Below are 26,852 nucleotides of genomic sequence, written 5' to 3'. Positions count from 1 at the left end.
AACAGATGAGTAAGTAAGTGCATATATGCAAGGAATTCATCAGGCATGCTGCCAATCATCATTAAAATTTACCTGCTTACCTTCTCTATCATCTTAATATTTAGGTAATATGGCCTAACACAAAAATAGTACGGAGAGAGATTTTTTTTTATTACAGGAAAAAACCCACCACAGCAAACTGAGGAGTTGTTTAGGCAAGACAAAGATTTTTAGAAGCTAGCCCAAAGTCTGCTGCTAACCTAAAATAACAGAATGAACCTAAAATCAGCCATAACATTGTCCTTTAGATTTATGGTTAAGCGCCCACGACTAAGTGTTGGAGTATACACAAGACCTTAAGTACTGACACCCCCGCCCCTTTCCTTACAAAGAGCTTGTTTGTTATTTCCACTTCTACTCCAAATTACACTGCATAACTGAGATGCAAACCTTTTACTATCACAAAGCATTCTTTTTGTGTGCCACAATGCAATTCCAGGAATTTGTAGGTTCCTGGTAATTGGTGGGTGGCTGCAAACACTATAAAACCAACTGGTGTTAAGTTTATTGCAGTGACACCAGCCTCCCTAACAAGCAAAGGCAGTGTCCTTCCAGACAGCTCTTATCTGCACACAAGCCAAGTGGACAGCTGAACAATGGACTCAGTGTACACACCGTGCTGCTTTATAGCTCAGATGCCACTGCAGGCCATGGTTTAGGCTTGTAATAAATACACAGGCAGGTAATTCTCCACGGAAAAGCTGCCAGGGAGACCCAAGCCCTGACAGTTCATCCTAAATTCTGTATTTACCTCGTTATCGTGAGGTGGCAGCTGATAGAGAAGTTGTTTAATCCGGTGTTTCTCTCCAGGGCTGTTAACGTAAGGGACCTTCTCCTCTGGCAAGCAGGCAAAATACAGCTGGACCTGACCAGAGAAATGCAGAGTTCAGACCCAGGGACACACAGGCCCCAAGCACTGCCAGTGTCCTTTGGCTACTGTTTTATCTCAGGTCTCATTTACTAAGGAAGAAGAGGTCACGCTACATTAGACTGTGACAGAGTTTGTGCTGAAAATACAAGACCCAGATGAACCAGCTCAGCAAACCTGAATTCTCTGATAAAACTAGCACCCAGCTGCTGAATTGCTTTTCTGGAATGCAATTTGCAGTGACAATTAGGGGGGTATCATAAATTATGCACATTTAATGTTCTCATTATTCCCACCCCCTTCAGGGCTGGTCAACAACTCCATGGAAATTCTAAATTTCCCTCTGCAATTTACCACACAAGGCATGAAGCTTTCCAGAAAACAGCCACTATATAAACAAATTTAATTTGCTCTCTGCATTTTACACATTGTTGAGACAAAAGCGGTTTTGTAGTCTCCTGCTGATCAGGTTCACCCAAAGCATCAGCTTTCATTGCTTCCATGTGGGCTTTGGTAAGAAGGTGGAAACATCCTTCCCTTGGGAGGAGGCTGGATCCAGCCATATTTCAATCAGATGCAAATTAACCAGGAGATTTTCACAGGATGAATGTTTTTGTATCAGTCTTCACTTTTTTTTTTTTTTTTTTTTTTTTTTTTTTTTTTTTTTTTTTTTTTTCAGAAGAATATTATGACAGGAAAGCTGTAATGAACACTATGACAAAGCCCAATGGCAAAAAATATTTTTGTGGAATAGCTACAGATTTATTGTTTTTCCTATGCAGTTTCCAGCTTGTCACGAGGCCTGGGGCTGTAAAAGCTGACTATTGGCAAAAATATTACTTGCCATACAGATTTAAATAATGCTCAGGTCAACAGCTTATTACTGTGCAAGACAGATTAAAAAAGGCATTAATCAGTCGCTTAAGTCAGGAAGCAATCAAAATTATGAGACACATTGTACAAAACATGACTTGCTCTTCATTTAACCAAAATTTAAGCAACTGAAGTCTACTGTAAACCCACTTGCTACTGATTATATTTCAGGACGCTCCAGAAAAAGATAACATGCATCAAGAAGTGAAACTTTAAAAATAGCTCATGCCCTTTTCTCAAGTTTATTGCACTGTTCTCAAAATAAGTAATCCTTCTGGGGAAAAAAACCCTCCCATCTTTAGTGAGTTTGGGCTAGCTGGGATTATGAGGATATTTTAGGGCATTTAATTGTTCTGGCAGAATGTTAGCTCACTGTTTGCCTTAAGGTCTGATTCATCAGGATTCTTATAGATGCTTAAGTAAGTGATAAAAAGAGCTGCCCTAAAAATAGCCTGTTATTTGCAATTCCTGCTGACTTGTTACTTTACACATTATTAAGAAAATCTCTGCATTGCAAAAAAGAGACATCTTTTACATTTTTTTAAACTATGGACTGTATAAGCTTGCCAGGATTGCTCTGCCTCCTTTAGCAGATGTTGCAAAGCCACCCTGGCCATTTAATACTGAAGTCTTGAGTTCAGAATATTACTGAGTACACAGCTTCAGCACAGTTGCAATATCATCACTACCATGAATGAATACCATAAGCAGTTCATTCTGGTCTCCCATAGCAACTCGGTCATCAATACTTTCACTTATATTGCCATTGCCATGTGATGTTACACAAAAAAAGGGGTCTGAAGAGAGGGGAGAGGACAGCCCAACCAAACCACAAGTGTCAGCTCCAGACACTATGCAAGAGGAATCCTGGCATGAACAAATGGCAGCCATACAACCATTTAAACAAGTGTAAAATACATTATTGCCTGTCACAGTGACTGAACACTTTCATTTATATGCGCTGTCATACCATCCATATTCTAGATGTCAAATGCCTAATTATTTAAAGAGTCATACAAGTGCAGTGAAATACTTGGCCAGGGAGCACAATGTCATGAGGTATGCCATGAGCTTTAATTAAACCTAGTAACGTCTTTCAAAAAGAAAGCAAACTTCTATGCTGCTTTTACTCGGCAATACCTACCTCTGCAGCACATACTTTTTGAAAAACCTTGACTGGGAACTTTTTTGGAACATAAAATGCCTCAGGGCTGAGAACTTTAAGCTCCCTACACACAGCCCCATTGGACAGGAAACAAAAAAGAAGTGAAAAGTTCTACATGTATTAAAGTTTTATACATTATAAGAATTTAATTAGACTTACAGAGGCAGCATATCACTCCCTCAGACAGTTCTTATGAGGCTTATTTTTAAAATGCAGAAACGTGGTTGGTACCTGCTCTGGTCTGAGGCCTGGGGGGACCCAGGCATATTCCTCCAAGGCACAGCCAGAGTCATCGTCAGAGGTTGAGCTTCGCTGACACCCAAAAATGAGGTTATTGGCTTTGGGCTCCATCTCCAATGGCATAAGTGTGCAGTGTTAAATATTTCAGCTGCAGCTCATCAAGCAGTGATCTGGAGAAAAAGATTAATAGAGCTTTAATAGATTTGAACATGAACAACTAATTATCAGTGTAAATGATCTTACAGCAGTTTAGTATTCCTTGTGTTGCCCAGAACAATAAATTAGTGAAGCTTCATTACAACTTGCTACAAGCAATTCAAAAGTGCTCAAAAAAGTTATAAAAATAAAACTATTGAAGAAAAAAAAATCCCAGAAACCTAGGCACAGATTACCACTTTTGGCAACCACAATGTATTTCAGTATTAACGCTTGTCACCTTTTACAGTTCTGCTTGTTTCACATCACAGGATGTATATATTTAGATAAATCTAGGAAAGACTCATTGAGCAGGTACTAACAACAGGAATGACACAAGCTCTTCCTGAACTCATTACAACCACTAACCTAGTAAAACAAAAGACATGACAACCACTTGTCAAAAACTAAAGAAATTATTGGGGAAAGATGGTTGTGCAAGTAGCATCCTGTTGTTCACAAGGCAGGCACAGAGCATCTGCTGGATTCCTCTGAGAGCTTTGGTTGAGCTGTATGGGAGCGGAAGGGTGTTGGTCCTGTTAAATTTCTGAAATCCAATTATGCCAGATTAGTCTCTGTAAAATACATCATGATTGTTCTATCAATTAAAAACCCTACAGGGAGATGATTTTGTTGATTCATGAAGCCTGCAAAACTTAATATCAATGGGATTGTTTTGAGGCACAACTGGCAAAGAAGGCTCTCACCAAGATCCATAGCAGTCTGCAGTAAAAAGCTTAACAATATATATGTCTTGTATTAATTCTAGCAGAAGTTCTTAGGAAATTCAGATGAGGCATTTCAATGAAATACAGCTAACCAAAAACACAGAGGATTTGTCCTAACACAACAAATATCCTGACCACTTGGGGCAGGGACAAGCTTGCTCTTACAGTACCATGTTACATGTGAGCTGTGCCTTCCCTGTTTTAGGACATTCTTTCACCTGTTTATCTAAACACAGATCCAATTTTGTCAGTGCTACATCCAAGCTGTAGAAAATTTTAATCTCTTTGACATAAACCTTGCTGGTGAGTCTAACGAGAAGAGCAATCTAAAAACTTCTTGTGGGTCCTATGTTACATTTCCAGTCTCATCACCACTCCTTTAGAGGAAACAAGTTGCTCCTAGATCACATGTGGAACATTTAAGACTGCTTATCCAAATGTTCTGTGGGTTACTCAGCAGGAGTTTCTCCTTCAAGTGTGAGCCACTGGTTAGTGCCAGGTTCTGATAATTCAGCACATAATCCCAAACCTCCTCCATAAAAAGTGGCCATATGCATCCAAAAGCTACAAACTCCGAGAAATTATAATATATAGTCTTATATATATATATATATAATTTATATATATATATATAAAAAAAATATATAGTCTTATCTAGCCCTATTTTCAATATGTCTATACATTCTCACAGCCCATAAAAAGAGATGGGATTACTTAACTCTTCCACTGGACTAGTGCTCCAAAAAATTAAGTTATTTAACTTTACTTCAAAAACTTCTGGTTCAAAAACATACACACTAAGATGCCAACACACTTCATAGCTGCACTGTAATAGAAGATTAATTTAATATTTGATGGGGCAAGCAAACCTGTCAACTTCCCCTCTGAGAACAGGCTGTTTCTGGAAAGCTGGTGAGCTGTCAGGCATATGTCTGAAATCTTACTCAAGTTGAACAACTAAAGGTTAGCACAACAGCTTCTGAGCTTAACATCGCCATATTACAGTCTTACTCAAGAAAGGTAGGTATGATCAAACCCAATCCTCAAAGCTCAATCCTATATATGTAAAATTGAAAGACAGGCTTCCTGGTACATATTGTATCCCTTGAATTAGTTGCTCTCAGAAACAAATCATAAGAAAAGGAATACAGAACTGTTTCCCCTTCCCACTTACTGGTGGAAGTAAAGTCATACATCAGGTATGTTTATGTTATTGCTTGCATAAAACTGGGGTATGAGGAAGGAGGGACAGAGGAATAATGTGATGCAGTTAGGAAAACACTCTAGGAAAAAAAGGCAAGTGTTCACTGTTGCTGATAGATAGGGATGCTCAGTTTGGCAGCTTGTGTCACACATCATCTATATCTAAGTAATTCTTAAATATAAAGTCACTAGGAATATCATTGAGAAGCTGAATTCCTTCCAAGATGACCTTAACAGCAGATGAACTATTTTACCATTTCCCTTTAGAAAGGGGCAGGTGCCTGGTTTGCAATAATGAGCCACTCACTGACATCTAAGCTGGTATTTCCAATTCTTAGGGCTTTGCAAGAACTTGTATTAGTCAAATGGTCCCTTTTCAAGAATTGACTCCTGCCCAATATCCCAGGAATAAAAGGAGTCAGTAGGTTAAATATCTTTGACAATATTTCATTAGGCAGCATGACCTCAACCACATCCCACAGGAAGCAGATTTGAAACATGATTTAGGCAAAGAGACAGGTTCAGGTCTGGCAGTGCCTGGGCACTTGAGCAGAGTGTACTCCTGCCTTGTTCTCACAATACTCAACACTCACAAGAACACCAAGTAACTGACTAATTGCTTCATACCGATTGTTCAAAACCCTCTCTCCACAAGATCAAAGATTAACTTCTCTTGAAAGACAAGGAAACAACCCAAAATCTGAATGCATGATGACTTACTATCTTTTCTGAGTATTTTGAACACTAAGACTACATACTACTCCCACAATGAACAAAGCAGCACTGGGCAACATCAGGATCTTAAGCACAGCAAAGGTACCTAAGTGTAGGAGTGTTGCCTAATTCCTAAGGAAGACAAGGCACTGGTAAGAAAGAGACAAGGCTGCTTTTCTGCAGAGACTAGTCCTGCCTGGGCCTCCTCTGACACATCCATTTCAGAAAGCACACACACCAACTCCTACAAGAGGAAACCACAGACCCATAGGTCCAGTTTCCAGTCACACAGGGCTTGAAAGTTTGGCTGATAGAGAATAAAAGAAAAATACATCTTACCTCTAAATGTAAAATGCAACTTTACAATCAGGGTTCTCCTCCCCAAATAAGGTGATTAAAAATGTTCAAAGCAAGGACCACAAACCTCAATGAACTGAGATTAGAACAGCTCAAAGGACAGAATTCACTTTAAAAGAAAAATGCTCCCATAGGACAAATGTGAAGCTTGCTATAAAATGATTGACAATACACCACATATAAATAAAGCCACATCACAAATACTGTGGGGTTGCTGAGAACAAGGTTTCTAATCCAGTCTATCTTAACAGCAGGCTATCTGAAGAACTATTTTAGCAACTGCTTGTTTAGGAGTTCTTCTTCCTTTCCTGTTCAAGTGTAATTTGGTTTGCATTTTAAAACTACAGGGTTCTTCCTCCCTGCCCCCCAGCCTCAGTCATCCTTCAAAGTGATCTGTTTAAAATGATTACATCCTAAGGAGGATTCAAATGAATATAAACAACAGCTGAAAAAATAAGTGCTTTCCAAGGGATGACTAGAAAGGTGGTCTTTCTACTCCTACCATGACACCTACGAAACACAGCAAGGATGTGTTGTTTTGCTTTGCTTTCCTAAAGACCATGGAACATTTTGAGGTTTCAGCTCTGTTCAAATACTGCCTCTCAAAAAAGGCTCTATAGCCTACAAGGAGGTTTTTCACTGGCAGGTTGACAACTATGAATAACATAACTGAGTTACACAGCTAAATTTGATTTGAAAAGAAAAGCAATTACTGTGTTTTTTTCCACTGATGAATTAAAACAGTCATATGACAAATTCCTTAGAGGCAAAGACAAACTACACTCCTAATTACAAAGCTATGGATACACAAAATACTGGGATATCAAACTTAGAACAAAGCTGTTGCTGAAGCCCATATAAAGGTTATCCCCATGCTAGGATTTCCAGCTCACTGATTATGTTCCCCCTGACCAGATAGAAGAGGTCACGATTTGTAAGCAAAGTTAGACAAACATCTCCTTGCCCACCCCCTGCTGTTTTACTCTGTCCTGCAGGGCAAATTGTTTTAACAACTTTTTTGTTAGAAGGCTTGTTAACAAGGCTATAGGGGATACAAGATGCATATCACATGCATCCATTCACAATGAAGGCCCAACGACTCAAGATTAGCATGGTCAGCCCATTCACCTGCTTATTTAATCTCTGGTGCAAGATAACTACATTAGAAGAGGAAGGGCACAATATAACAACAATAAACCACCATAAAGTAACTATTAATAATTCAAAGCCTATTTCCAATGTGTACTATGCACATGATCAGGAAGTCCCATTCCCTAGCTACAGTGAGCTCTATAGCTCTCTGTGTGGGAAATCCGGATCCAGAACTGATAAGGAGAATCTACATCAGCACCAGCACACAGCTTGCTGGGTTCTTTTGAGTAACGAACTACCCAGAGCCATGGGGAAGGAATAGAGCCAGTTTACTTGTTCATTCAAAAGACCTCTAGATAGACCCTAGAAGAACTGTTTTCCTTTTTTTTTAGCCAGTATACAAGGACCAACAGCGAAGTTAACTGCTTTCCTCCTCTAGCATCCTAGCGCCAAGACCACTTTTCCAACTGGAAGTCAGACGATCCTTCTCACGGTATTTTCTTTTGACGAGCCATACTGCAAAGGCAGGCTACCTGCATTTAGCAAAAGGAGGAAGTCCCGTGACAAAGCATCGCCCCATGCCAACACATCTGATTTGGCCGTGTTATCCTTGGCTCTGCACATCGCTGATGGAAACTCAAGCACACACTGCAGCGAGGCAAGACCCAAACCTCCAGCCGAGAAAGAGGTATTCTCACGGATGCTACCCCCGCTCTCTCCTTAAGAGGGTTACAGATTTAGAAAGAAGGAAATATTGCCTTTTACAGTCTCCCATTGATTTTCAAAATTCTATTTTAAACAGAGCCAGACTTTACTCCAATGTACACATATACTCAGGTTTCACCCCATCACCTGTTGGCTGTCGAACAACACGCTTCTTTGTTAGGGCTCACAGCCCTCATTTGAGACAAGTTTCCAGAGAAAACACTTGAAGAAAGTGTTCAATAAGTCACAAGACAGGAATTGTAAAAAAACAGAAAAGTAAAAAAATTCTGCGCCTAAGCCCCGTACACTCTGACCGCCCCGCGCTCTCATCTTGGAGGAGCCGGGACGGTGCCTTCTTCAGCAGGCAGAGATCCCCGAAGGACAGGTGGGAGGTTTTCCATCCTGAGCAAGTTTCAGAGACATTAAGGTGGGTCAGAGCACCCCCAGTCCCCCGGGTCCCCACGCTCTGGAGCCGGATGCGCAAAGGCACCGGCACCCACCCGTCTGTCCTGTCCCTCCGTGGGAGCCGCCGCGGAGGAGAGCGGATACAAGTTACCGCAAATTACCTCTGTGCGGCAGCGAAACAGCGGCCAGGCTGCTGGCGGAGCCGGGGAGGCGGCGCAGGAGAGGCGATGCCGGCTGCAGACCCGACCCCGCGCCCCGCCGCGGCAGCTTCACCCCGAGCCCGGGGCTGCGCCGCGCCGCACTCCCGACCGGCGCCGGCAGCTCCCCGCGGCTCCTCCCGAGCCCGGCAGGCCCGGAGGAGCGGCCAGCACCAGGCACGGTCCCGCCGAGGCAAGGGGCGGCGGGGGCTGCTCCAGCCCTGTCCCTGCCGGGCGGCGCCACCGCTTCCTTTCCCCGTCCTGCCTGCTGGGAGCGCAGCGGGAGAGATACCTGCGCCTCCCCCGTCCCCTCCCGCGGGGCGGCTGGCCGGGGGCCGCGGAGGGAGCAGCCTCCCCAGCGCTCCTCCCCGAACTCGCCCCGGACCGGCACCGGCAGCCTCCCGCCGACGCCCAGGGGACCCCCGACCCCCGGCGAACCCCTCCGCCCCTCACCGCTCCTCTGTCAGGCGGCAGGAGGGATCGCTCCCACCAGCGATCTTCCTTCAAAGTGCTGCCCAAGGCGGGGAAAAGAGTGTGGGAAGGGGGAGCGTCTCCTGCCACCGCCCCCGAGGCAGGAAGGGTCGCGGTCCCGGCCGCCTACCCACCCAGGGGACTGAGCGCCTGCACAAGCAATAAATTCTGCGCTCAGGACACGACGGACACACGGTTTGGCTACAGTGCTTTTGTTCGTGTTTACGCCCGAAATAGATTTCCCACCGCACCCTGGACGCGCTCCGGCCGCCCCGGGCTGACCCGACCCGGCCTGGCCCGGCCACCGCCGCCCCGCGCACCCGGACGGGAAGGACTCGGTTCAGGACGGGAAAACATTTGTTCCAGATCTCTGTACATGAATAATAAAAATAATAAACCCTATCTGAAGCCGAGGATCGCAGAGAGCAGCCGTCCATCACTGCTTCCCTTGGCACATTCCAAGTGGGAAAGAGGCGTCCGAGCCCCAGCTTACGCACAGAGAAGTAGCACCGGGGCATTTTCTAAGAGGCTGCCAGCCCCCGCTTTTACCACTTCCCCCGTAGGCATAAAAAGCCCCGAGAGGCGGGTGCTCCGGCTTCAAAGGCAGGCGGACGGCTTCCCCCCGGCACCGCCAATGTAACCGTGAACACCGCGGTCAAATTTCCTCTTCTCTCCCGCTCTTTGTCTCCCTGGGGAAGTCATTATCAAAGGGAATTTATTCGCGCTGCATCTCGGGGTCGGAGCGGCAACACACACAGCCCCGACGCGCCCCACCGCTGCGAGGGGCAGCGGCGACCCAGCCCCCTCGCATCCCGTCCCTCGCTCCCCGCCGAGGTCCCGCAGCCGGGGGCGGCTTATCTGCCCGGGCCGCCGTGCGGGACGGCGACGAGGCACTTCTCAGACATTTATAGCTTCCCCCAGGAACCGAATTTGCATGGGTTTAAATTCACTTCTGTAAATTTGAATGGCTTTGCCCGCAGTGCGCTGAAGGAAGCCGGTCCTGACGGGTACAGGCGCGGGCGGAGGTGCTCAGAGCAGCGTCCCTGTCCTCAGCACTGTCACCCCCCTCCCCGCGGGCTGCCCCCGACCCTCGGCTGGGTACACGCCAGTCTCAAGACAAGCCGGGAGAAGCCTCCACAACTCCTCCCGTGGGCTGATTCCCCACCGCTAGGAGCAGGCAGCCCGAGCGGCCGGCCGAGGGACCAGGACCATCTGGGCTATCTGATCCCAGAGGCACAGCCCATCCTGGGCTAAAGGCGCTATACGCAGTCCATTCCCACCACCAGCCGAGGAGATGTGCCCAGAGACACGACCATTACACCTGTAACCGTGGGTAAATGCAGAAGGCCCCGCGCAGCTCCAGCCACAGGGAATTAAAGCTGCAGTCTGTGGCTCCTGCGGCAGGAAAAAACCTGCTGAACTCCAGCAAACTAACCAGCTCCCATCCTTCCACACCCCATTTCACTTCCATAAGCAGTTTCGCTGGTTGTACTACCTCCATTCTTAAACAGCTTAGTCGTTTTGAGGTAAAAATTGGCGTATCACTTGGATGAGCTAGAGATTTTGCCAGAGCTTTTGTCTGTGCTGGCTTTATGAGATCCAGACTGTTCCTATTCTGTTTGTTGGACTGAGCAGACCCCATCTGGCGGCCAGCTGAACATCTGCCAGCTCCATTCATCATTAATCAAAAATGGAAATGTCAGGAATAATGTTTATTCTCCCCCACTACATGACTGAATAAATACCAACAAATTGCATATATTGTCTACACCTTTTCCAGAAGTGCCTGACATTTTCTCAGCAGCTCCCCCACACTGAGGGCTCAACACCTCTGCACAGCAAATTGCAAAAATGAGGATCTCCTTTGGGAACTTCTGCAGCACAACCAGCTCAATGGCTGTAGGTAAGTTTACGAAGTTTCATGACCTAGAGTCTAGCGAAGCCAAAAAAGACATGTTCACGTTGCTGGAAAATCAAGCTGTCCCCCATTTTTTAACACTTTCCCTGACACTGAAGTGTCAGAGGGTGTACAGAGATGGTTGGCTACATGGCTTTTCTTTTTTTCTGTGACTTTTGTGACTTGAGCACAGAAACTACGATATTGTTCTGGACAATGCACTTACACATTACCAGGCCAAAACCAACCACTGTGATCTTCTAGTCTGAACTAATGTGGTCATAAGATTTTCCTACATTTCCTGTCTGTATTAACAAAACATTTTATCTTGATTTAAAAATATGAGCAATGAAAAACCCACTACAACTTCTGTTAAATCCATCTAAAGCCCTTTAAAATCATTTCAGGTAGTCAATTATTTTACAGTACGGTTTTTTCCCTTTTTTCTTTTTTTCAATCTCAGATTGCTGTGTTTCTGTGCTCAAACACTTGATTCTATGGTATCCTTGAACTTTAGGCTAAAGAAACAGCTATCATAACTCCCCTTAGGCAGCTGCAAATTGTGAAAGTCATTCCTGAACTGCCTCCTTTGATTTCGGCTGCTTCTACAAGAACAATTGTGTTGCTATGATTTCTTCTTTATTTTCACACAACAAGTATGACAGCATACATACTCGTTCTGTGAAGTGCAAACTCTGCCGCAGAAGTTGCCTTAAAAAAATTGTAAGAGCTAAAAAGACAGGCACAGACTGACTCATCCTTTACAACATGTCCCACAGTCTTGACTGCATCTGGGTAGAGCTGATTCTTCAAACAACCAAATGTTTCAAGGGACCTGTAATGATATGGAACCTTTTGCCTTAAGGTATTAGCACAAATTTAGTCTAGGTAACAACTTTCTTGTACTACTGACCAGGTCAGGGATATTGTCTGGCCTGTAAGAAACTTGCTGAGTTGTCAGTGTGGTTTCCCAGTTCCAAATTAGGCAGATCAGGGAACATCCCCTCCAATGACACTGGTAATTGCTACCTTTGTTGGCAGTCACAGAAGAGAGACCAAGCAGCAGAAAACAAATTAACCTCTTGTGCTTCAGAGGCAGCTTCTCCAGGTAGGATAGTGGCACAACACCCACCTCTCAAGCCTGATTAGTTCAGTGGATAAACAGAAGAGTTCACCATCTATATCATCACCCTTTATTGATCACAACCTCCATCCCAAGACTTTTAATTAAGTATCATCTCACATGTTCATTTAAAATAAAAAGTTACAATTCAGCTATGAAAGGTGAAAGCATGCAGCAAGGTGAATGGAAACTAGAACAAAACAACAACAAAAAAATCTCAGTAATAATTGTTTCAGAGAAATCAATGAGAAAACTCCCCAAAATAAGCCAGGTTTTGTATTTTCAAATAAAGTAGGAAAGGTTTTCCATATATCTGACAGCACAGGAGTTCACAGAGCAGGAATTACAACTGCTCCTCAAGCAGTGGTTATGCACAAATCAAAGCAATATCTGACGAAGGCAGGTATGCCCTTCAGGAATTTTAGGGATGATGACTTGACCAAGTATGGTCCTGCCTGAAGGCTACAGCACAGGGAGCTCTAGATGCATTTACAGCACCAAGGTCCTTCCCACGCCCAGTGGCCCTGGGTCTACGCCCCAAGGGAGCAAAGAGAGCAGAATAAGGGAAGCAGTTTCATCATGATCTGAGATGATCTACTGGAACCCACAGAAGAATACTGGTATAATTCCCTAGACTTGGCAGTGTTAGCACAAGGAAAGACCATGACTGATTCCTGTGAGGCTGGACTGTTGTGGAGATGGAATTTCCAGCCTTTCTCCCTCCCTCTTCTGTAAAAATTGGCTGCTTACACACACTTGCTTAGCTGGTGTATAAAAATGGCCTGACCTCCAAGAGCACTTTACTTTGTTTGCCTTGGTGTATTCAGAAACCCCCATGGACATCCACCTACAACTCTAGATACTTAAATGTCTTGCCAAACCCAGCCCTAGGTTTCCTCTCTCAGGTTACGAGTGCGGAAGAATGCCTTCATAGACAGGAACAGTTTGCACAATTTTATCACTATCTGCAGTCACTACAGACCTCAACAGGCCACCGGGCAAAGGCCACTCCTCTCTGTGCCACTCCACGCCTATAGCCATACGTGAAACTTCTCCCTGTTCAACCCTGCTTCCTCCTGCCCCCCCAAATCGGGCAGTTTGGCACCAACAGCAGATCACTATGTGCTGCTAGGAGCAGAGGCAAACCAGGGGTGTTACCAACATATTGAGGCCTCTGAACTGTGCCCGTGACTGGCGTCTTCCTTATTTTCTTTTTTGAGGTTGCAGAGAAAGGGCGTGGAGGCAACATCTCATGACTTCTCAAGGCTCCAAAGTCTGACTCTTTGCCAATCTTTAAATAATGTTTAAAAATAACATTTAGATAACATTTAAAATCTGGAGAAAAGCACCTCCATAGGAGACATACATGTAAAACACAAGAGATACAGGAATTAAAAGGAAGCATGCACGTGAAATGCAACAAGTTAAAAATATAAGAATAAAATGACTTTTGCCAGCAAGGGTTTGTGATTGTATGATGGTGCTTAGTTTCCACTCTTCTCTTTGCTGCATTCCCTGTCATCCTAACAGCCTGCCCTCTCTCTGCCTGCCTCAGTAAGTCAATACACCCAATGGAAATACTAACATCAGGTAACAGATCAGGACACAATCAAGTAGCATTAAACTAATAATAATAATAGCTCATTTTTATTTTCACCTGCCAATGGTACATAGATCTGCTGAGGCATCAACCAATCAGGTACCAAGATGGGAAACAGTGCCTACTGCTTGCTTTGGAGAGCTACACCAGCTATAAATGGCCTGAGGACTGGCTGGCATAAGCTGCTGTGTGTTGGGAATACTTGACTAAGAGAGGTTTATTTTATTTCCTTTCCTTAATGCTCTCAGAGTTGAAGACCAACACACCTTCTAAAACCACAATCTTACTTTGCTTCAGCAGCAAAGTATTAAAATTTCATTAAAATGCCCTTCCTTGTCAGATCGGGCTAGGACTTGCTCCTGAACCAACAGGTCTGTTGCTGTATCTGGAAACTCTTAACCCCACAGGCTCCTCTGAAGACAGCAATCTTGATTTTATCATAATTGGCTCCACACAGCCCACAGTCACACAGAGCACAGGTAAACACCCAGGTGCCCACAACACCACTGCAACCACCAACTGTGGGGTGCCAGTGGGGCTCCCCTACCATACCAGCACCCTCGGACAGTCAGTGCCCCATTCCCAGGCTGCACAAGGCACAACAAAGTGCATTGCAACCACAAAGTGTGCCTGCAATGCCTTGCAGTAGCAGGGGCTGACACAGGTGGAATCGCTGCCTGGGTTTTTAGTAACACCCAGCACAAGCACCATTATGCAATGGGGAAGGTGTTGCAGAGCCCGTGCTAATGCACTGTTTGCTTATTGAGGGAATTTCAGTCAAGTATTGTGCCAAAGCCTGTGTGGATGGTGAATGACGTCATCTTTTCTGTGTCAAGCTCTGCTGCTAGGCCTTGCCTCCAAAGAACTCCTCACAATTTATCTAAATTGGTTTGAAAATTTATTTAGATTAAAAAAGGAAATGTATGAACTCTGTGGATCTTCTACTGTAGTCAACATTCATACATGCAGACAAAGGGACATTTAACCCAGGAGCTAGCACCTATGTAAAGAAACTAATAATATAATAATAATAACAAAAATAATGCAGTAATAATATTATAAACTAATAATTCAAACAAATATTTGAGCTAGTATTTGAAAACAAATTTAAAACTCTTTGTGAGTGCAGTTTTGTTGTATGAGTGATGCTCCAGTTACACTCAGTCTTCCCTGTCGCTGGCAATGCTTTTCAATAACCTGAACTTAGGAAAAAACACAAGTGATTGACTTTAAGTGAAGGCAAAATTTGACATAGAGGATTACCACTGCTCCTGCAGCATTATATCCAGAGAAAACAGAACTGAGTTTAAAGGCGAAGATGAGATATGCAAAGGTTTGTGATAACCTCCTCTTGCTGAAAATCTGCAGGAGGGAAATCCAGCAACCAATGAAATAGGTATCCTGCAGTTCTACACTGCCATTTTCCACAAGCTATATGCACAGCACGCTACAAATACAAGGGAGAGGACAATACTTAGATTAACTATTAGTTTATTTTACCAAATTAATATCACAGGTCAACCTTGAGGCAGACAGTGATGCAAGAAGGATGCAAAAATGTCAGGTGGATAATGAGATGCATTACACCTTTATTGCCTTTCCTTAGTACAGCAGCTGCAAGAGACACTACTCGATTTATGAGCTGCCAAGACTGAAGACCATGAAATTCTACCAAAAGGCATCACTAAAATATGATAAGTGTTTCAGTATTTTGCATAGAAAGATCAATGGCTAAATAATTGTCTGAGCCAGGTGAGCCTGGGAACACTCAGACTTCTTGCTCAGCAAAAAAAGTTGGGCAGGCTCCTACCTCACCAGAGATTTGCTGCTCTTCTATCCAGTCTGCCACTACTGTTACTGTGGTTTGATTTGTACAAGGTTTCTTTTTCTTCACACTTAAGAAGGCTTGGAGCAGGCTAGGCAGCATCCAAATGGCACCCTGACCCCAGAACTCACACAGTTTTGCAGTGTGTTGCCTTAAAATAGAAATGATAATCGTATGTCCCCCTTCCTCTTATTCTCTCCAACCCTGATTTTTTTTAAAAAAGGGAAAAAAAAGAATATAAGAAAAAGTCATCCACCTAACTGAAGTTCCTTCAATGACAGCCACAAAGGTTTCACTCCTATGTCTTTCTTAAATGCACTATGAAACTCCATATGCTGGCATTTTGGTAAAAAAAAAATCCAATCTATTTTTTCCCAATGGAAGCACTGTAATGTAGCCCACAACTCCAAAATGGGCAACAAATGATCTCCCATTTACATGCCTGTACAAATAAAAATCAGTGTTAAGGGGCTTTTGCCCTTAGTACAAACTTCACCCCACTAATACACATCTAACTCTGTATGACAAAATAAGATGTGGGCTAAACACAGATGGTTGAAACTTGCTGTTTCTTTTCCTGGGGGATGAGGGACAATGGGACGATGAACACATTTTTTGGGAAACCCAAAGAGGCTTTCTGCTTAACAGAGTGAAGAATGCTTATCTGGAGGTTACATTTTTTTTTTTTCTAAGCATGATTAGTTTTTCTCTGCTGGTTTAGCTCCCAGAACTGGTTTATTGCAAGATGAGTTGAGCCCAGCTGTCAGTGTTAGGAATGGAATAGGAGGAACAACAAGAGGGATGGTCCCACTCCTGGTCAGCAGCTAACTATCATAACTACACTGACACATCCAAACCACATTAAAAGGCAGTCAGGGAGATGGCTTCAAGAGCACTTTTCCCAGGTGCATGCCAAATACCCTTGTGATTATGGAATACTCAGGTATAAAATTGAGGAGAAAGATTAGGCAAGAAGTGCTAGTTCAGACCTAGCAGAATCACCATCCACAGGCACTTGAAAGGATAAGGAATTGGCTGGACAGTGGCACAGAAAGAGCTGCAATGGCTTGATATACCCCATTCTTGGGAGTGTTCAAGGCCAGGCTGGATGGGGCTTCCAGCAACCAGGTCTAGTGGAAGGTGTTCCTTCCCATGGCAGGGGGGTTGTAACTAGATGATCTTTAAGGTTCCTTCCAACCCAAATCATTCTATGATTCTATGGTGATACTGTGAAATAGTATTCCCTTCTCCACAGAGCTAGGTGCTAAGGATTGGGTAGCTGGAAATATAAAAGTGCTCCTTTCTTTCTCTTCATCTCCACTGCACGGGAATTTAAAGGCCAAGTGGGCAGGCAGTGTCTGTTCAAGATGCACGTTATGTCTGTTTGTTCAGTAGGATAATATTAAAGATCACAGTTAAACAAATATTCAAATAGAAATCTAGTTAATTATGTTTTTTAGCAGTCATTATCCTTTCCACACCAACTGGCAAGATAATTAATTGTAACTACAAAAGGGAAAATCAGTTTAAATCCCCTAAATATCAAGCTTCATCTCATCAACATGACACTGCTAAAGAAAATTCTGGAGCCTCCAACACATATGTATTTCCTTATCTGTGTTCACAGAAATGTTTGTAGACTCTTAAGAATATATAAGGATATTTTAGGAGCAAAGTATTTTTGATTATTTGTGGTACTGAAAATCCTTATGCATGAAGCAAACAGTACAAATGAAATTGTTTTAAGACACTCATGTGTCTTCAAGGTACCCTTGACATGAGTGACCTTTGTGCAACATCCATTGATCCCTAAGCCTTCATGGTACTGTCAGCTGCTGAAACAGCAACTGCTTGACAGTACCTGACACCTGATACTCAGTTGGCAGAGCTTTAAGCTACACCCACCTGGGCTTGCCAGCATGTCCTGGCTTTTCTTAGCAGCTTGCCCAGGAGGATGAATTCCTTTGGGTGCATAGCCTTGAAATAATAACATCTAGCTTTGAAAGAGTACCAGAATTCAATGGAAGTGAATAAGTGCTAATGCAATCTATGGCCATAGGCAATGCATGCTTCTAGAACTGAAAACTTTTGCCCCCATTTTTTTGAATATTAGAATATATTTATATTCAGCCACTATAAAGTGAACCATTTTACCATTGCTACCAGTTCCAATAACAGAGGGTGAGCTAATCTACTCAAGTGTCAGGCCACTTGCACAAAGATACTTCAAGATTAATTTCTGAAATTCTGCAGTTTCTGAAAAAAGTTCTACCACTTTCAGCAGGAAACAGGAGAAAAGCACCCAACTCTTCCACTACATAATATTTTATTATTTTTAAATAGGTTTTGAAAGCATATATTTGAGATAGCAATATGAACTCAATTTTCAACAAACCAGGTTTTTGTTAAGTGAAACCTGTGAATATGAGAGCTGCTTGATATGACCTCAGATATGTATGACAGGTGATTTGTCAAGACATGGCATTTTTACAGGTCTGAAAAACAGCACTCATCACATATAGAGTCTATTTTAAAAGTCCTGAGAATGTTAATGTATGGTTAATATTATTTTACGTTTTCAACAATTTAGTTCCTTTATATTTGCATATTTTCCCAAGTTGCTTTCTTGTCTACAAAAATTATTGCTAGGACAAGATCAACTCTCAGACAATCAGTAAGCAGAGGAAAGGTGAGAATCAGTGTTTCACAATGGCCATATACACATGACTCTCCAGCTTAACGTAATCTTTGGATTTTTGTGTTACACACACATCCCTCCCTCCTCAGTCATCAGCTACTTTCTCTTCAGTGGTACTCCTTCGTAATGCTTCTCCGATATGCACAGCTAATGAGTCAGTGACAATTCAGTGATAATAATATTGTTTTTGAAAATGCAATTGGCAGCTGACCTAGACTTCACTTCCACCTGATAAAAAGAACGTCAGTCTTCTGAAGGTGCTCTGAATCTCCCACTAAGTGTTAAAGCAAGAACCACTTTTTCCAACAAAGAGCAGGGTGGGGATTGGGGCAAGAATCACTTTCTAGGTTTAGATGATTTGCTTTCATCAGCAGATATCCCACACTCACCTTCCGACTGCTGTGTAAGCTCCATGCACAGAAAAAGGAACTTAATAGATGTGCCTAATAGGCACATCAAAGAAAAGAAAAGAAGAAAAAAAATAAAAGTTTTGAAAAGACCATCTAGTTAACTACAGTTTCATTAAGAAATGGATGAATCAAGAATGAAGAATACTGATAACCAGCATAGTTCCATTATACAGCTGGATTAAGAATGTCCTTCCTCAATCAGTTCTTGGTGAACTGCTCAGATAAAAAAACCTAAATTTTTTCAATACTTAGTTACCATGCAAAGGTCCAGAGAGGGGACTGCTTAGCAGGAATGAAACCTACTCTTGTGGAATTTTATGTAGCTAGTTTGCACAACATGAGGCTACAGAAAATAAGGAATGCCCACATAAACCCAGACTGGCTCTGTGCTAGGACCATAGAGCCTCAGCTTCCTCCTGTAAATTAGATTAAGGCTGGATTTACTTCTTCCCTGCACAGCATACAGGTAAGATTACAGTTGGATAAATCTGCACAGTCAAAACCAGCGTGTAGAGCAGGGTGAGAAGCATGCACTCAGCACTTCTTAGCAAATCCAATGAGATGATGACTTATTAAATTTTCAGGTAGATCAACTTCTGCTTGATACCATTAGACTATGTCACAATATGACTGATTGATCCTTCAAGACGTGTATGATCAAGTGGCATCAGCAGTGCCAGTCGGACAACACACCTATGAGGGGAATATCAGACTTCCTGAATGAGGAAAATGAACAATGCTGGGAAAATGGAAGATGGAAGAGGGCAGTTAGTACTCTACAGCTTAGATGCTAAAATAAGACTTTTGTACCTAATTACAACCTTATTACTCAGCTGCCATCACTGCAATGGACAAGTGGATTTCTCTAATCTACAGACAGTGGAGCCAGTGGAAAAAGGTCAAAAACCTGAAGCAATATGCTGATCCTGCCAGCAGTGGATTTACAATAGAGATCTGTTACCATACTGAAAATGACTGAGGTAAGTTTACAAGATGCAATTATCTGTAGCTTTTTCCCATTAAGTCTTGTAACTCTCTCAATGAGAATTTAAAAGCATACATATTTCAAGTCCTGTGTGAAGTTAATAACTTCACAAGAGAGAAACAGTGGAACAAGTCATTCGCATTTTGTATTATCAACAAATAAACGCTGGAGAGCAAGTTTTTGGATACAGCTATTACCTCTAATTACACGTATCTCTATGAATAAATGAAAACTAGTTTGCATTTTTTCCCTGATCATTAGCCTCATTTACACAAGTGTTATGAGGCCAGTTTTTTATCCATTAGTGTGAATTAAGTGATACCCTGCTGAGTGCAGGACTGTTCAGACATGCTGACTGTGGAGCAGCTGCTCTCCTCCTTTGCTATTGAATGTTGATTAGCATCACAGCACATGACACACTGCAGGGCATATTGTGTGTCACACTACAGCATACAACATTTAATGAGAGCCCAAAGCAAACGCCACGGTTTAGAAAGCCAGTCTCTGCTCTGAACACCAAGGCAATAATTAAACACACGGGTTGTCCTGGGAAAGACTGAATCCCTTGAACAGTGGGCATTCATTTTGGCTGACTACCTGAGGCAGAGCATTTTCTTAGTTATCCTAAGCAGCAGCAACTGTACCCATTGCCAAATAGTAGTATCCTGTCGCATTTTGTAGGAAGATACTTATGTATTACCCTTGCAATTCTGACCGATGACACAGAATGAAGTTTCTGTATCATTAGACCCATACAGAACATTTAAAGAAAGACATAACAGCTAAGAAAACAGAGTGCCCCTATATAAACCAAACTTCTCAAATTCAGACCAAGGTAAGTACTGACTTCCTTGTGACTATTAATACATCACTGGAATTCTTTATCAGCTTTCCTCATCTGAAAGACGGGCTGATACCACCCTTTTCTTGCACAGATTCATTACTTATTTGAATGCTGCTTTGACAATACTAAATAGTGCATGACTGTATCATCAACATCTTGTTACTTTGATGCAGTCAAATGAAGGCAAAGAAAAGCTTTTCACAACAATGGAGAAATTAATGTCACATGGTTCAAACTCTGGTTATGTTACAAGAAAATATGTTTCACCTTAAGGGGTAACAATTCAAGGATGTTGAAAACACTGCTGCCTCAACTCACCTGCAAAGGAGCATAAATGAAATACTGGCAACAGTTAGCTTGGTTTGTTCTGAATGACTGGAACTTTGCCCTTTGATTAGCAAAGGTTTCATCATGCACATCTTTTATCTAGAAGACCAATGCAGCAACAGAATCCACTTTTCCAGCTAAATAACATGTTTTGATCTGCATGGAGATCTCTCACTTATGGACCCTGAGGAGAAACCTTCTGGGGGGAGCACACCAAGTTCAGTCCCTGGAGTTTATCTAATTGTTGTTATGGGCGTACGTCTGCTTCAAAGAGCAGAGCTAAGACCCTTGTGTGAGAGGTGTTAGAAGAAATCAGACATCATTAATCAGCATTATGAATAAAAATAAAATAATCAACTGTGCTGTTCACAATACAGTCAATTTGTAGGAGGACATCACAGCATAAATAACAAGGGCTTAAAAAAATTTACATCTATAGCTCAGTCTATGGAAACAGCTAAGAAGAGATAGATCACTTCTGTATTTCAAAAGATAAAGGAGAGAAAAAAAAAAATCACAGGATAACCCCAAATTGCATGCTCTCTTTTTTCCGTCCCTGAACTCAAGGGCACAAAGATATTTTTCAGATTTGGCAGAGAGAAGGCACTTCAGAGGCTGGGCTTTATATTAAAAGGGGTGTTATCTTATAAATTGAGAATAGACTTAGGTTATGCCAGAGATCTTTATAAACTAGTTCCTATTTTTGATGGTATCTGCCTCCCTCCCAATAAACTCCTTGCTAGAATGCTTCAGTAAATACTTAGAGATGATGCAACACTACTGCAAGGCAGCAGTGCCAAACTCTTTTTCTGGACAAACCACTGACCACAGCTCAGTTTCAGGAAGGGTACCCATCATAGCGTTTCTTCAACCCAGCTCCTCTTTTTATACTGTCACTTAAGTTCTCATGTACCATTTATGCAGAATAAACTAATTGCACCTGTATCTTGTAGGTGCAGAGGGATGTTCTGGGGACTCCTGGCTCACTGTCTCCCTGGAGACAGACAATCACCAAAAAGGAAGCCCCCAGGGGCAGACTGGGTGAGCAGGTCCCGCTGTGCACTTCTGCTGAGAGCCTTCAGCGCCCAGCCCAGGAGGCACTGGAGAACACTCATGTCAGAGCATGGTCTGGGAGGACCAGTACGACACAAGCCATGAGCTTTTGGTGCAGCTACAGCCTGCACAGTGTCAAATACCCTCCGGACCCCAAATACTGGCACTTAGAATACTTTGGCCCTCCTTTAAAGGAAAGGACCCTCCAACCATCTCTGTACTAGTAGATTAAACAGGAACAGGGCCCAAGTGCAAGCCCCAGCCTGCAGTCACTCACAGCCTTGCACTGGTGGGTACACTTCACAGGGTAGTTTGAGTAACTAGCACTACTGGGCACTGTGAGTGGGATACAGGAAAGGCCATGGACTGCTCCTACCACAGGGGCCAGGAAAGGGTTGGGCTTGGGTTTCTCCATTCTCCCTCCACAGCCCCTCTCAAAGACTCTTTGAGCCCATGCTTTCATGTAGTACCCCAACACATGCAACAGCCACTCTCAGCTCCCTGATGAGTATTTCAGACATGCAGAATGTGAAAAAGGAAAATCCGCTAAAGAGCAATGGATTTGGACAGTCTAGCATCTGGTTTCAGGGTCAGAGAACCAGTTACTACTGAATGAAACACTGCCCATATAGGTAAAAGTGTTGGCTTTTGAGAAGTCTTCCACTGACATTAACAAACATGGTTAAAATGTGGAATAGCAGTGTAACTGTTGCCTTCCTGCAATTTTTAGGCTTACATAAGTTTCATTAGAGTAACAGAATCATTTAGATTGGAAAATACCTTTAAAATAATCAAGTCCAACCGTTAATTTAAGATTGTCAAGTCCACCACTAAACCATGTCCCCCAGTGCTGCATCTACACATCTTTTAAACATGTCCTTAAAAAAATAAATTTTAGAACTATGATTTACTTCAGCCTGAGTGCTGGAAGTAGTTATAAACTTCAATGCAAAACATCTACGTTATAAAATACTTTCAGAAAGTCTTGCATCATTTGGAAACTTTTTGATAGAATCAATTTTTAATAAAAATAGCTTTTAGTTATATACATTTGAGAAGCAAATACAGAGAGACCATTGCTACTAGACTGAAAACAAAATTAGAGAAATTTGAGACTTCTTTTTTTGAGTTTGGATGATTTTTTAATGCATATTACAATTACAAAAGAACCCTAGAGTAAACGCAAAAAAGCAGAGGGACTTTCAATGTCATTCCCACAGACATTAATTTCAGAAGATACTGCTGATTTCAATCAAGTTTAACACTGTTAATTTTTTTTCATTATCAGCAAAACAAAAAAAGTACATGCTGAAGATAAGGAAACAGCTTTGTTTATCTTCAAAATCATGTGCTTACCAGAAGTAAAGTATGTATTTGCCATATGTCAGCCCCTGCCCCGCTTCTTTAAACTACAAATTCATTAATATAGCACAGCAGTGCTACATCATTAGCAAGAAATAAAGCACATTTTAAAGAGCAATTAAGTGGTATAAAACTACTTGGAGAGAAAGGTTTTCCACTGCAGCAGTGTCTTAGGGAGACCAAAGGGGAAACCTGACACGAAGGAATGTCAGCCTGAACTTGATTAATTTGTACTCAGAGCAACACCTCCCGTCCCCCACTGCAATGGCAGCAGCTTCCCACATTGCTTTACTATATTCTCCCTTAGAGCTTTCTTCTGATCTGTAGGTCATCCACGAGATGATTTGTTCAAATTGGCATCTTTAATAGAGTCATATCTTCTCTGCTGTTGTCTCAAACCTCACAACTCAAACCATGTGTATGGGATGTGTAGGCTCCCAGGGAAATATCAACAGTTCAGGACAGGGACACAACATGACTCAAAATTCAGGTAAAGTCTGAATTTTAGTTTCCTTCTCATTGGTTTTTTTTTTTTTTTACTGGCATTTGAGACAAGAAGTCTAATGGTTCCGTTTTATGGCTTAGAAAGAAAAGACTTGAAAAGCTCGATTCATTTTTAAATGAAACCAGATTCTCACCCGCACAAAAAACGCCCAATGTTTAACAGTGCTTTGCTTCAAGCATTATTATGTTGTTGAAATAAATGTTTCTATGAGATTTAGTGTAGAGGAATTAATTTAAATTAGCTTACTTCTATTGTGAAATTAAAACTGAAGTTTGTTAAATAAACTTCCTGGCTTAAAAAAAAAAAAAAAAAGAGAAAACAGTGAAAAAACTTTACATCTGTCCTATGAAGATCCTAAAAGTATCCTCAAAACTCCTCTCCTTTCCCTTGAGAGTTAGGATGCTCAGCAAGTTTCGCTCCTAAATCAACATATGTTTGTTATTTAAGTTACACTGTCATTGTTTCTTCTCTGTTCTGTGGCATGGCTATCCCTTCCAAGCCTGGAAGCAGTATCTTTAGCTTGTGAATATTACATTTCCTCTCACCTACTACACTAGAGAGAAAACACTTTTGCTACATAGAAAGCCTGGCAATCCTAAACAAGCTACAATAAAAAGCAAGACCTGATAAAAATTCCATTACTTGCTTATCTGCAGAGATTCTTCCCAGTTCAAAGGGTCAATTTCCCAGCAGGGCATCAGTGCTTATCAGCTAGTTCTGCGGAGCCTTTCAATTGCAAAGAGAAGTGTTGCCTCCGACTGGCATGACAATGGCACTATTAAAGAGGCACTTCAAAGATACAGATGTTGTAAATGCTTTGATTTTACCAAGTTCTCTATGCCATCACTACCCAACAGACTTTTTCATGTAGAGGTCAGAGTCCTTACTAAGCAAATGAAAAACAGGTAATAAAATAAGTCATGTAAAATGCAGCAAATCCATCACAAGCCTCCACACCCAAAGCAGCTCCCTGTCTTTTCCTAGGTACAGAGAAGCCCATACCTGGCCAAGAGAGAAACAGGGCTACCACAAGATAAATTTCAATGAATCTGCTGCATCAGGCCCAGTTGGACTTGTGTATATCCCACAAACCTGCAATGTTCCTTCCCACAAGAGAAAACATGCAGACAGTAGTATTACTGAGGAGGACTTAGAGGAGTGGACACTTGCAAGAGCAGATCTGTTGATTATCTGATGTCTGTCATACCAACCTGGATTCATTTTAAGCAGGCTGTATAGGCAGGACAGGTACTCCCTTGGATGATTAAAGAGACATGGGGTTTGTTTGTTTTTTAGCTTGATATAAGGTGAGGACACAGCACACAGTCAGCATGGTCACTCTCTAATTATCACAGGATCATGTGATATAAGCCATGCTTGTTAAGGTGCATATGTGGTCATCCCACATCTGCCAGTTTACATCAGCACTGGATGCACATACCTTTATCTAGATCTTGGATGACTTGCTTCAGACCTTTCCCAGTATTTGATCTTCCTTCAGTGTGACCTTTCATCACACATAAACCATATGTTTTAAGTAAAGGTCGGCTGCCCTGAGCACAAGAACTATGCACATCATTCATCTTTTAAAAATTCCTTTTCACTTAACTCTCTCCCTACTTTCTTTGGAGCAACAGCCCAGATTCCCAGCCTTGTTTTTTCAGGCCAACCATCTGCCTGGATAGAGCAGCATCCTTTGCAAAGAGTGTTCCAGTCTCTTCCAAATGTCTGCAGTGCAGTTCCTTCAACCTGTTAGCTTGTAACCCTTGTGACACAGGTAAGAAGATGTGCCAGAAAGGATTGGAACAGCAAGAAACTTCATTTTCACATGAATGGATGTGACAGGAAGCTTTCAACCCAAAACGCTTCCTGTCTGATCAACAGGCCACAATTTACACATAGGAGTAAACACAGTGACCCACAGCAAACCAAAGTCATCTCCTCTAAAATATGCCTATTGATAGCACAAACAAACCCTGACTAAATTAAATTTTAGTTCTCAAAAGCAGTTTCAACTCAAATATAGATTAGATTAAATCTTCACTGAAGGAATTATCCTTTTTCCAGTTACTGTACTTCCCTTCTAATAGGAAAAAGCTCTTTCACTTGGATGTTCCAAATAAGCTTCTGTAAGCATGGTTACAAAGAACACATGCAAATGAAAGCTGTTATATGATCCCACTAAGATACACTATATCAGAGACCCACATCCTTTCCACCTGTCCCAGCAGCAAAGCTGCAAGAATAGTTTATGCCAACATAGGACACCTCGCAGGGCACAACCACAACACAGGGCAACACTGTATTTTTAGTGAAACTGACCAAGGCAAAATAAAACCCTAACCTCCACGTCTGACAGGCTGAGGTGTGATAACACACAAGCTACAAGCAGTTTTGTCTCACGGCTTTATTCCGTCTCAGCTAAAGTACATAGATGTGCCCTCTCCTTCCATGCCCTCAGCAGCAAAGCAGTACAGCTTGTGGTTGTGACTTGCACGCTTCAGTCTCTCTCTTCCTTTCTTTTGTCCTCTGCCTCCCACCTCCCTTCTAATGCATTACCTTTCAATTAGTCGCAGAAGCACAGCAAAACACACAGCTCTCTGATCTTTTATCTATAAACATTTTGTACTTGCCTTCTCTCTAGGAGGAGCAATCTTTTCAACAAGAGCCTGCTTTTCAGAGAAGACAAAATTGGAGGAATTTAGTAGGAGATGTTTTCAATATTTATGCTTGCAACCTCTGTGCTTGTTTCCATCAGAAATACATTCAGAAAAGATTCTCTCAAAAGTTAAAACCAAGCAGTTGTGCCTGAGTCTTCCAGGTGTGTACCGGTATGCTTACACAACCAGCATGTACACCAGCAGACCCTTCCTGGAGCTGCCCACTTTCTTTAGACCTCAAAACTTGAGCATCTGTACAGATAAGTCTTTGTGTCTCTGTAAACATATTGCTTTAGGTGTACATGCTGAAA

General features: G+C 42.4%; 1 protein-coding gene across 1 annotated transcript in view; it reads right to left on the bottom strand.

The window, feature by feature from the left end:
• PRICKLE1 (prickle planar cell polarity protein 1) overlaps nucleotides 1-26,852 on the bottom strand; it is a 65,150-nt gene that overhangs the window by 6,109 nt on the left and 32,189 nt on the right. The window contains exons 2-3 of the mRNA XM_053978801.1: nucleotides 3,177-3,355; nucleotides 791-904 (exon numbers count right to left, since the gene is read on the bottom strand). Coding sequence (XP_053834776.1) covers nucleotides 791-904; nucleotides 3,177-3,308 — 246 coding nt within the window. The 5' untranslated portion in view covers nucleotides 3,309-3,355. The remainder of the gene's footprint in view (nucleotides 1-790; nucleotides 905-3,176; nucleotides 3,356-26,852) is intronic.

Source organism: Vidua macroura, chromosome 5 (assembly GCF_024509145.1).
Source record: "Vidua macroura isolate BioBank_ID:100142 chromosome 5, ASM2450914v1, whole genome shotgun sequence".
NCBI lineage: Eukaryota > Metazoa > Chordata > Aves > Passeriformes > Viduidae > Vidua > Vidua macroura.
Note: the sequence above shows the minus strand (reverse complement) of the source record. Positions and strands in the feature narration are given on the sequence as shown.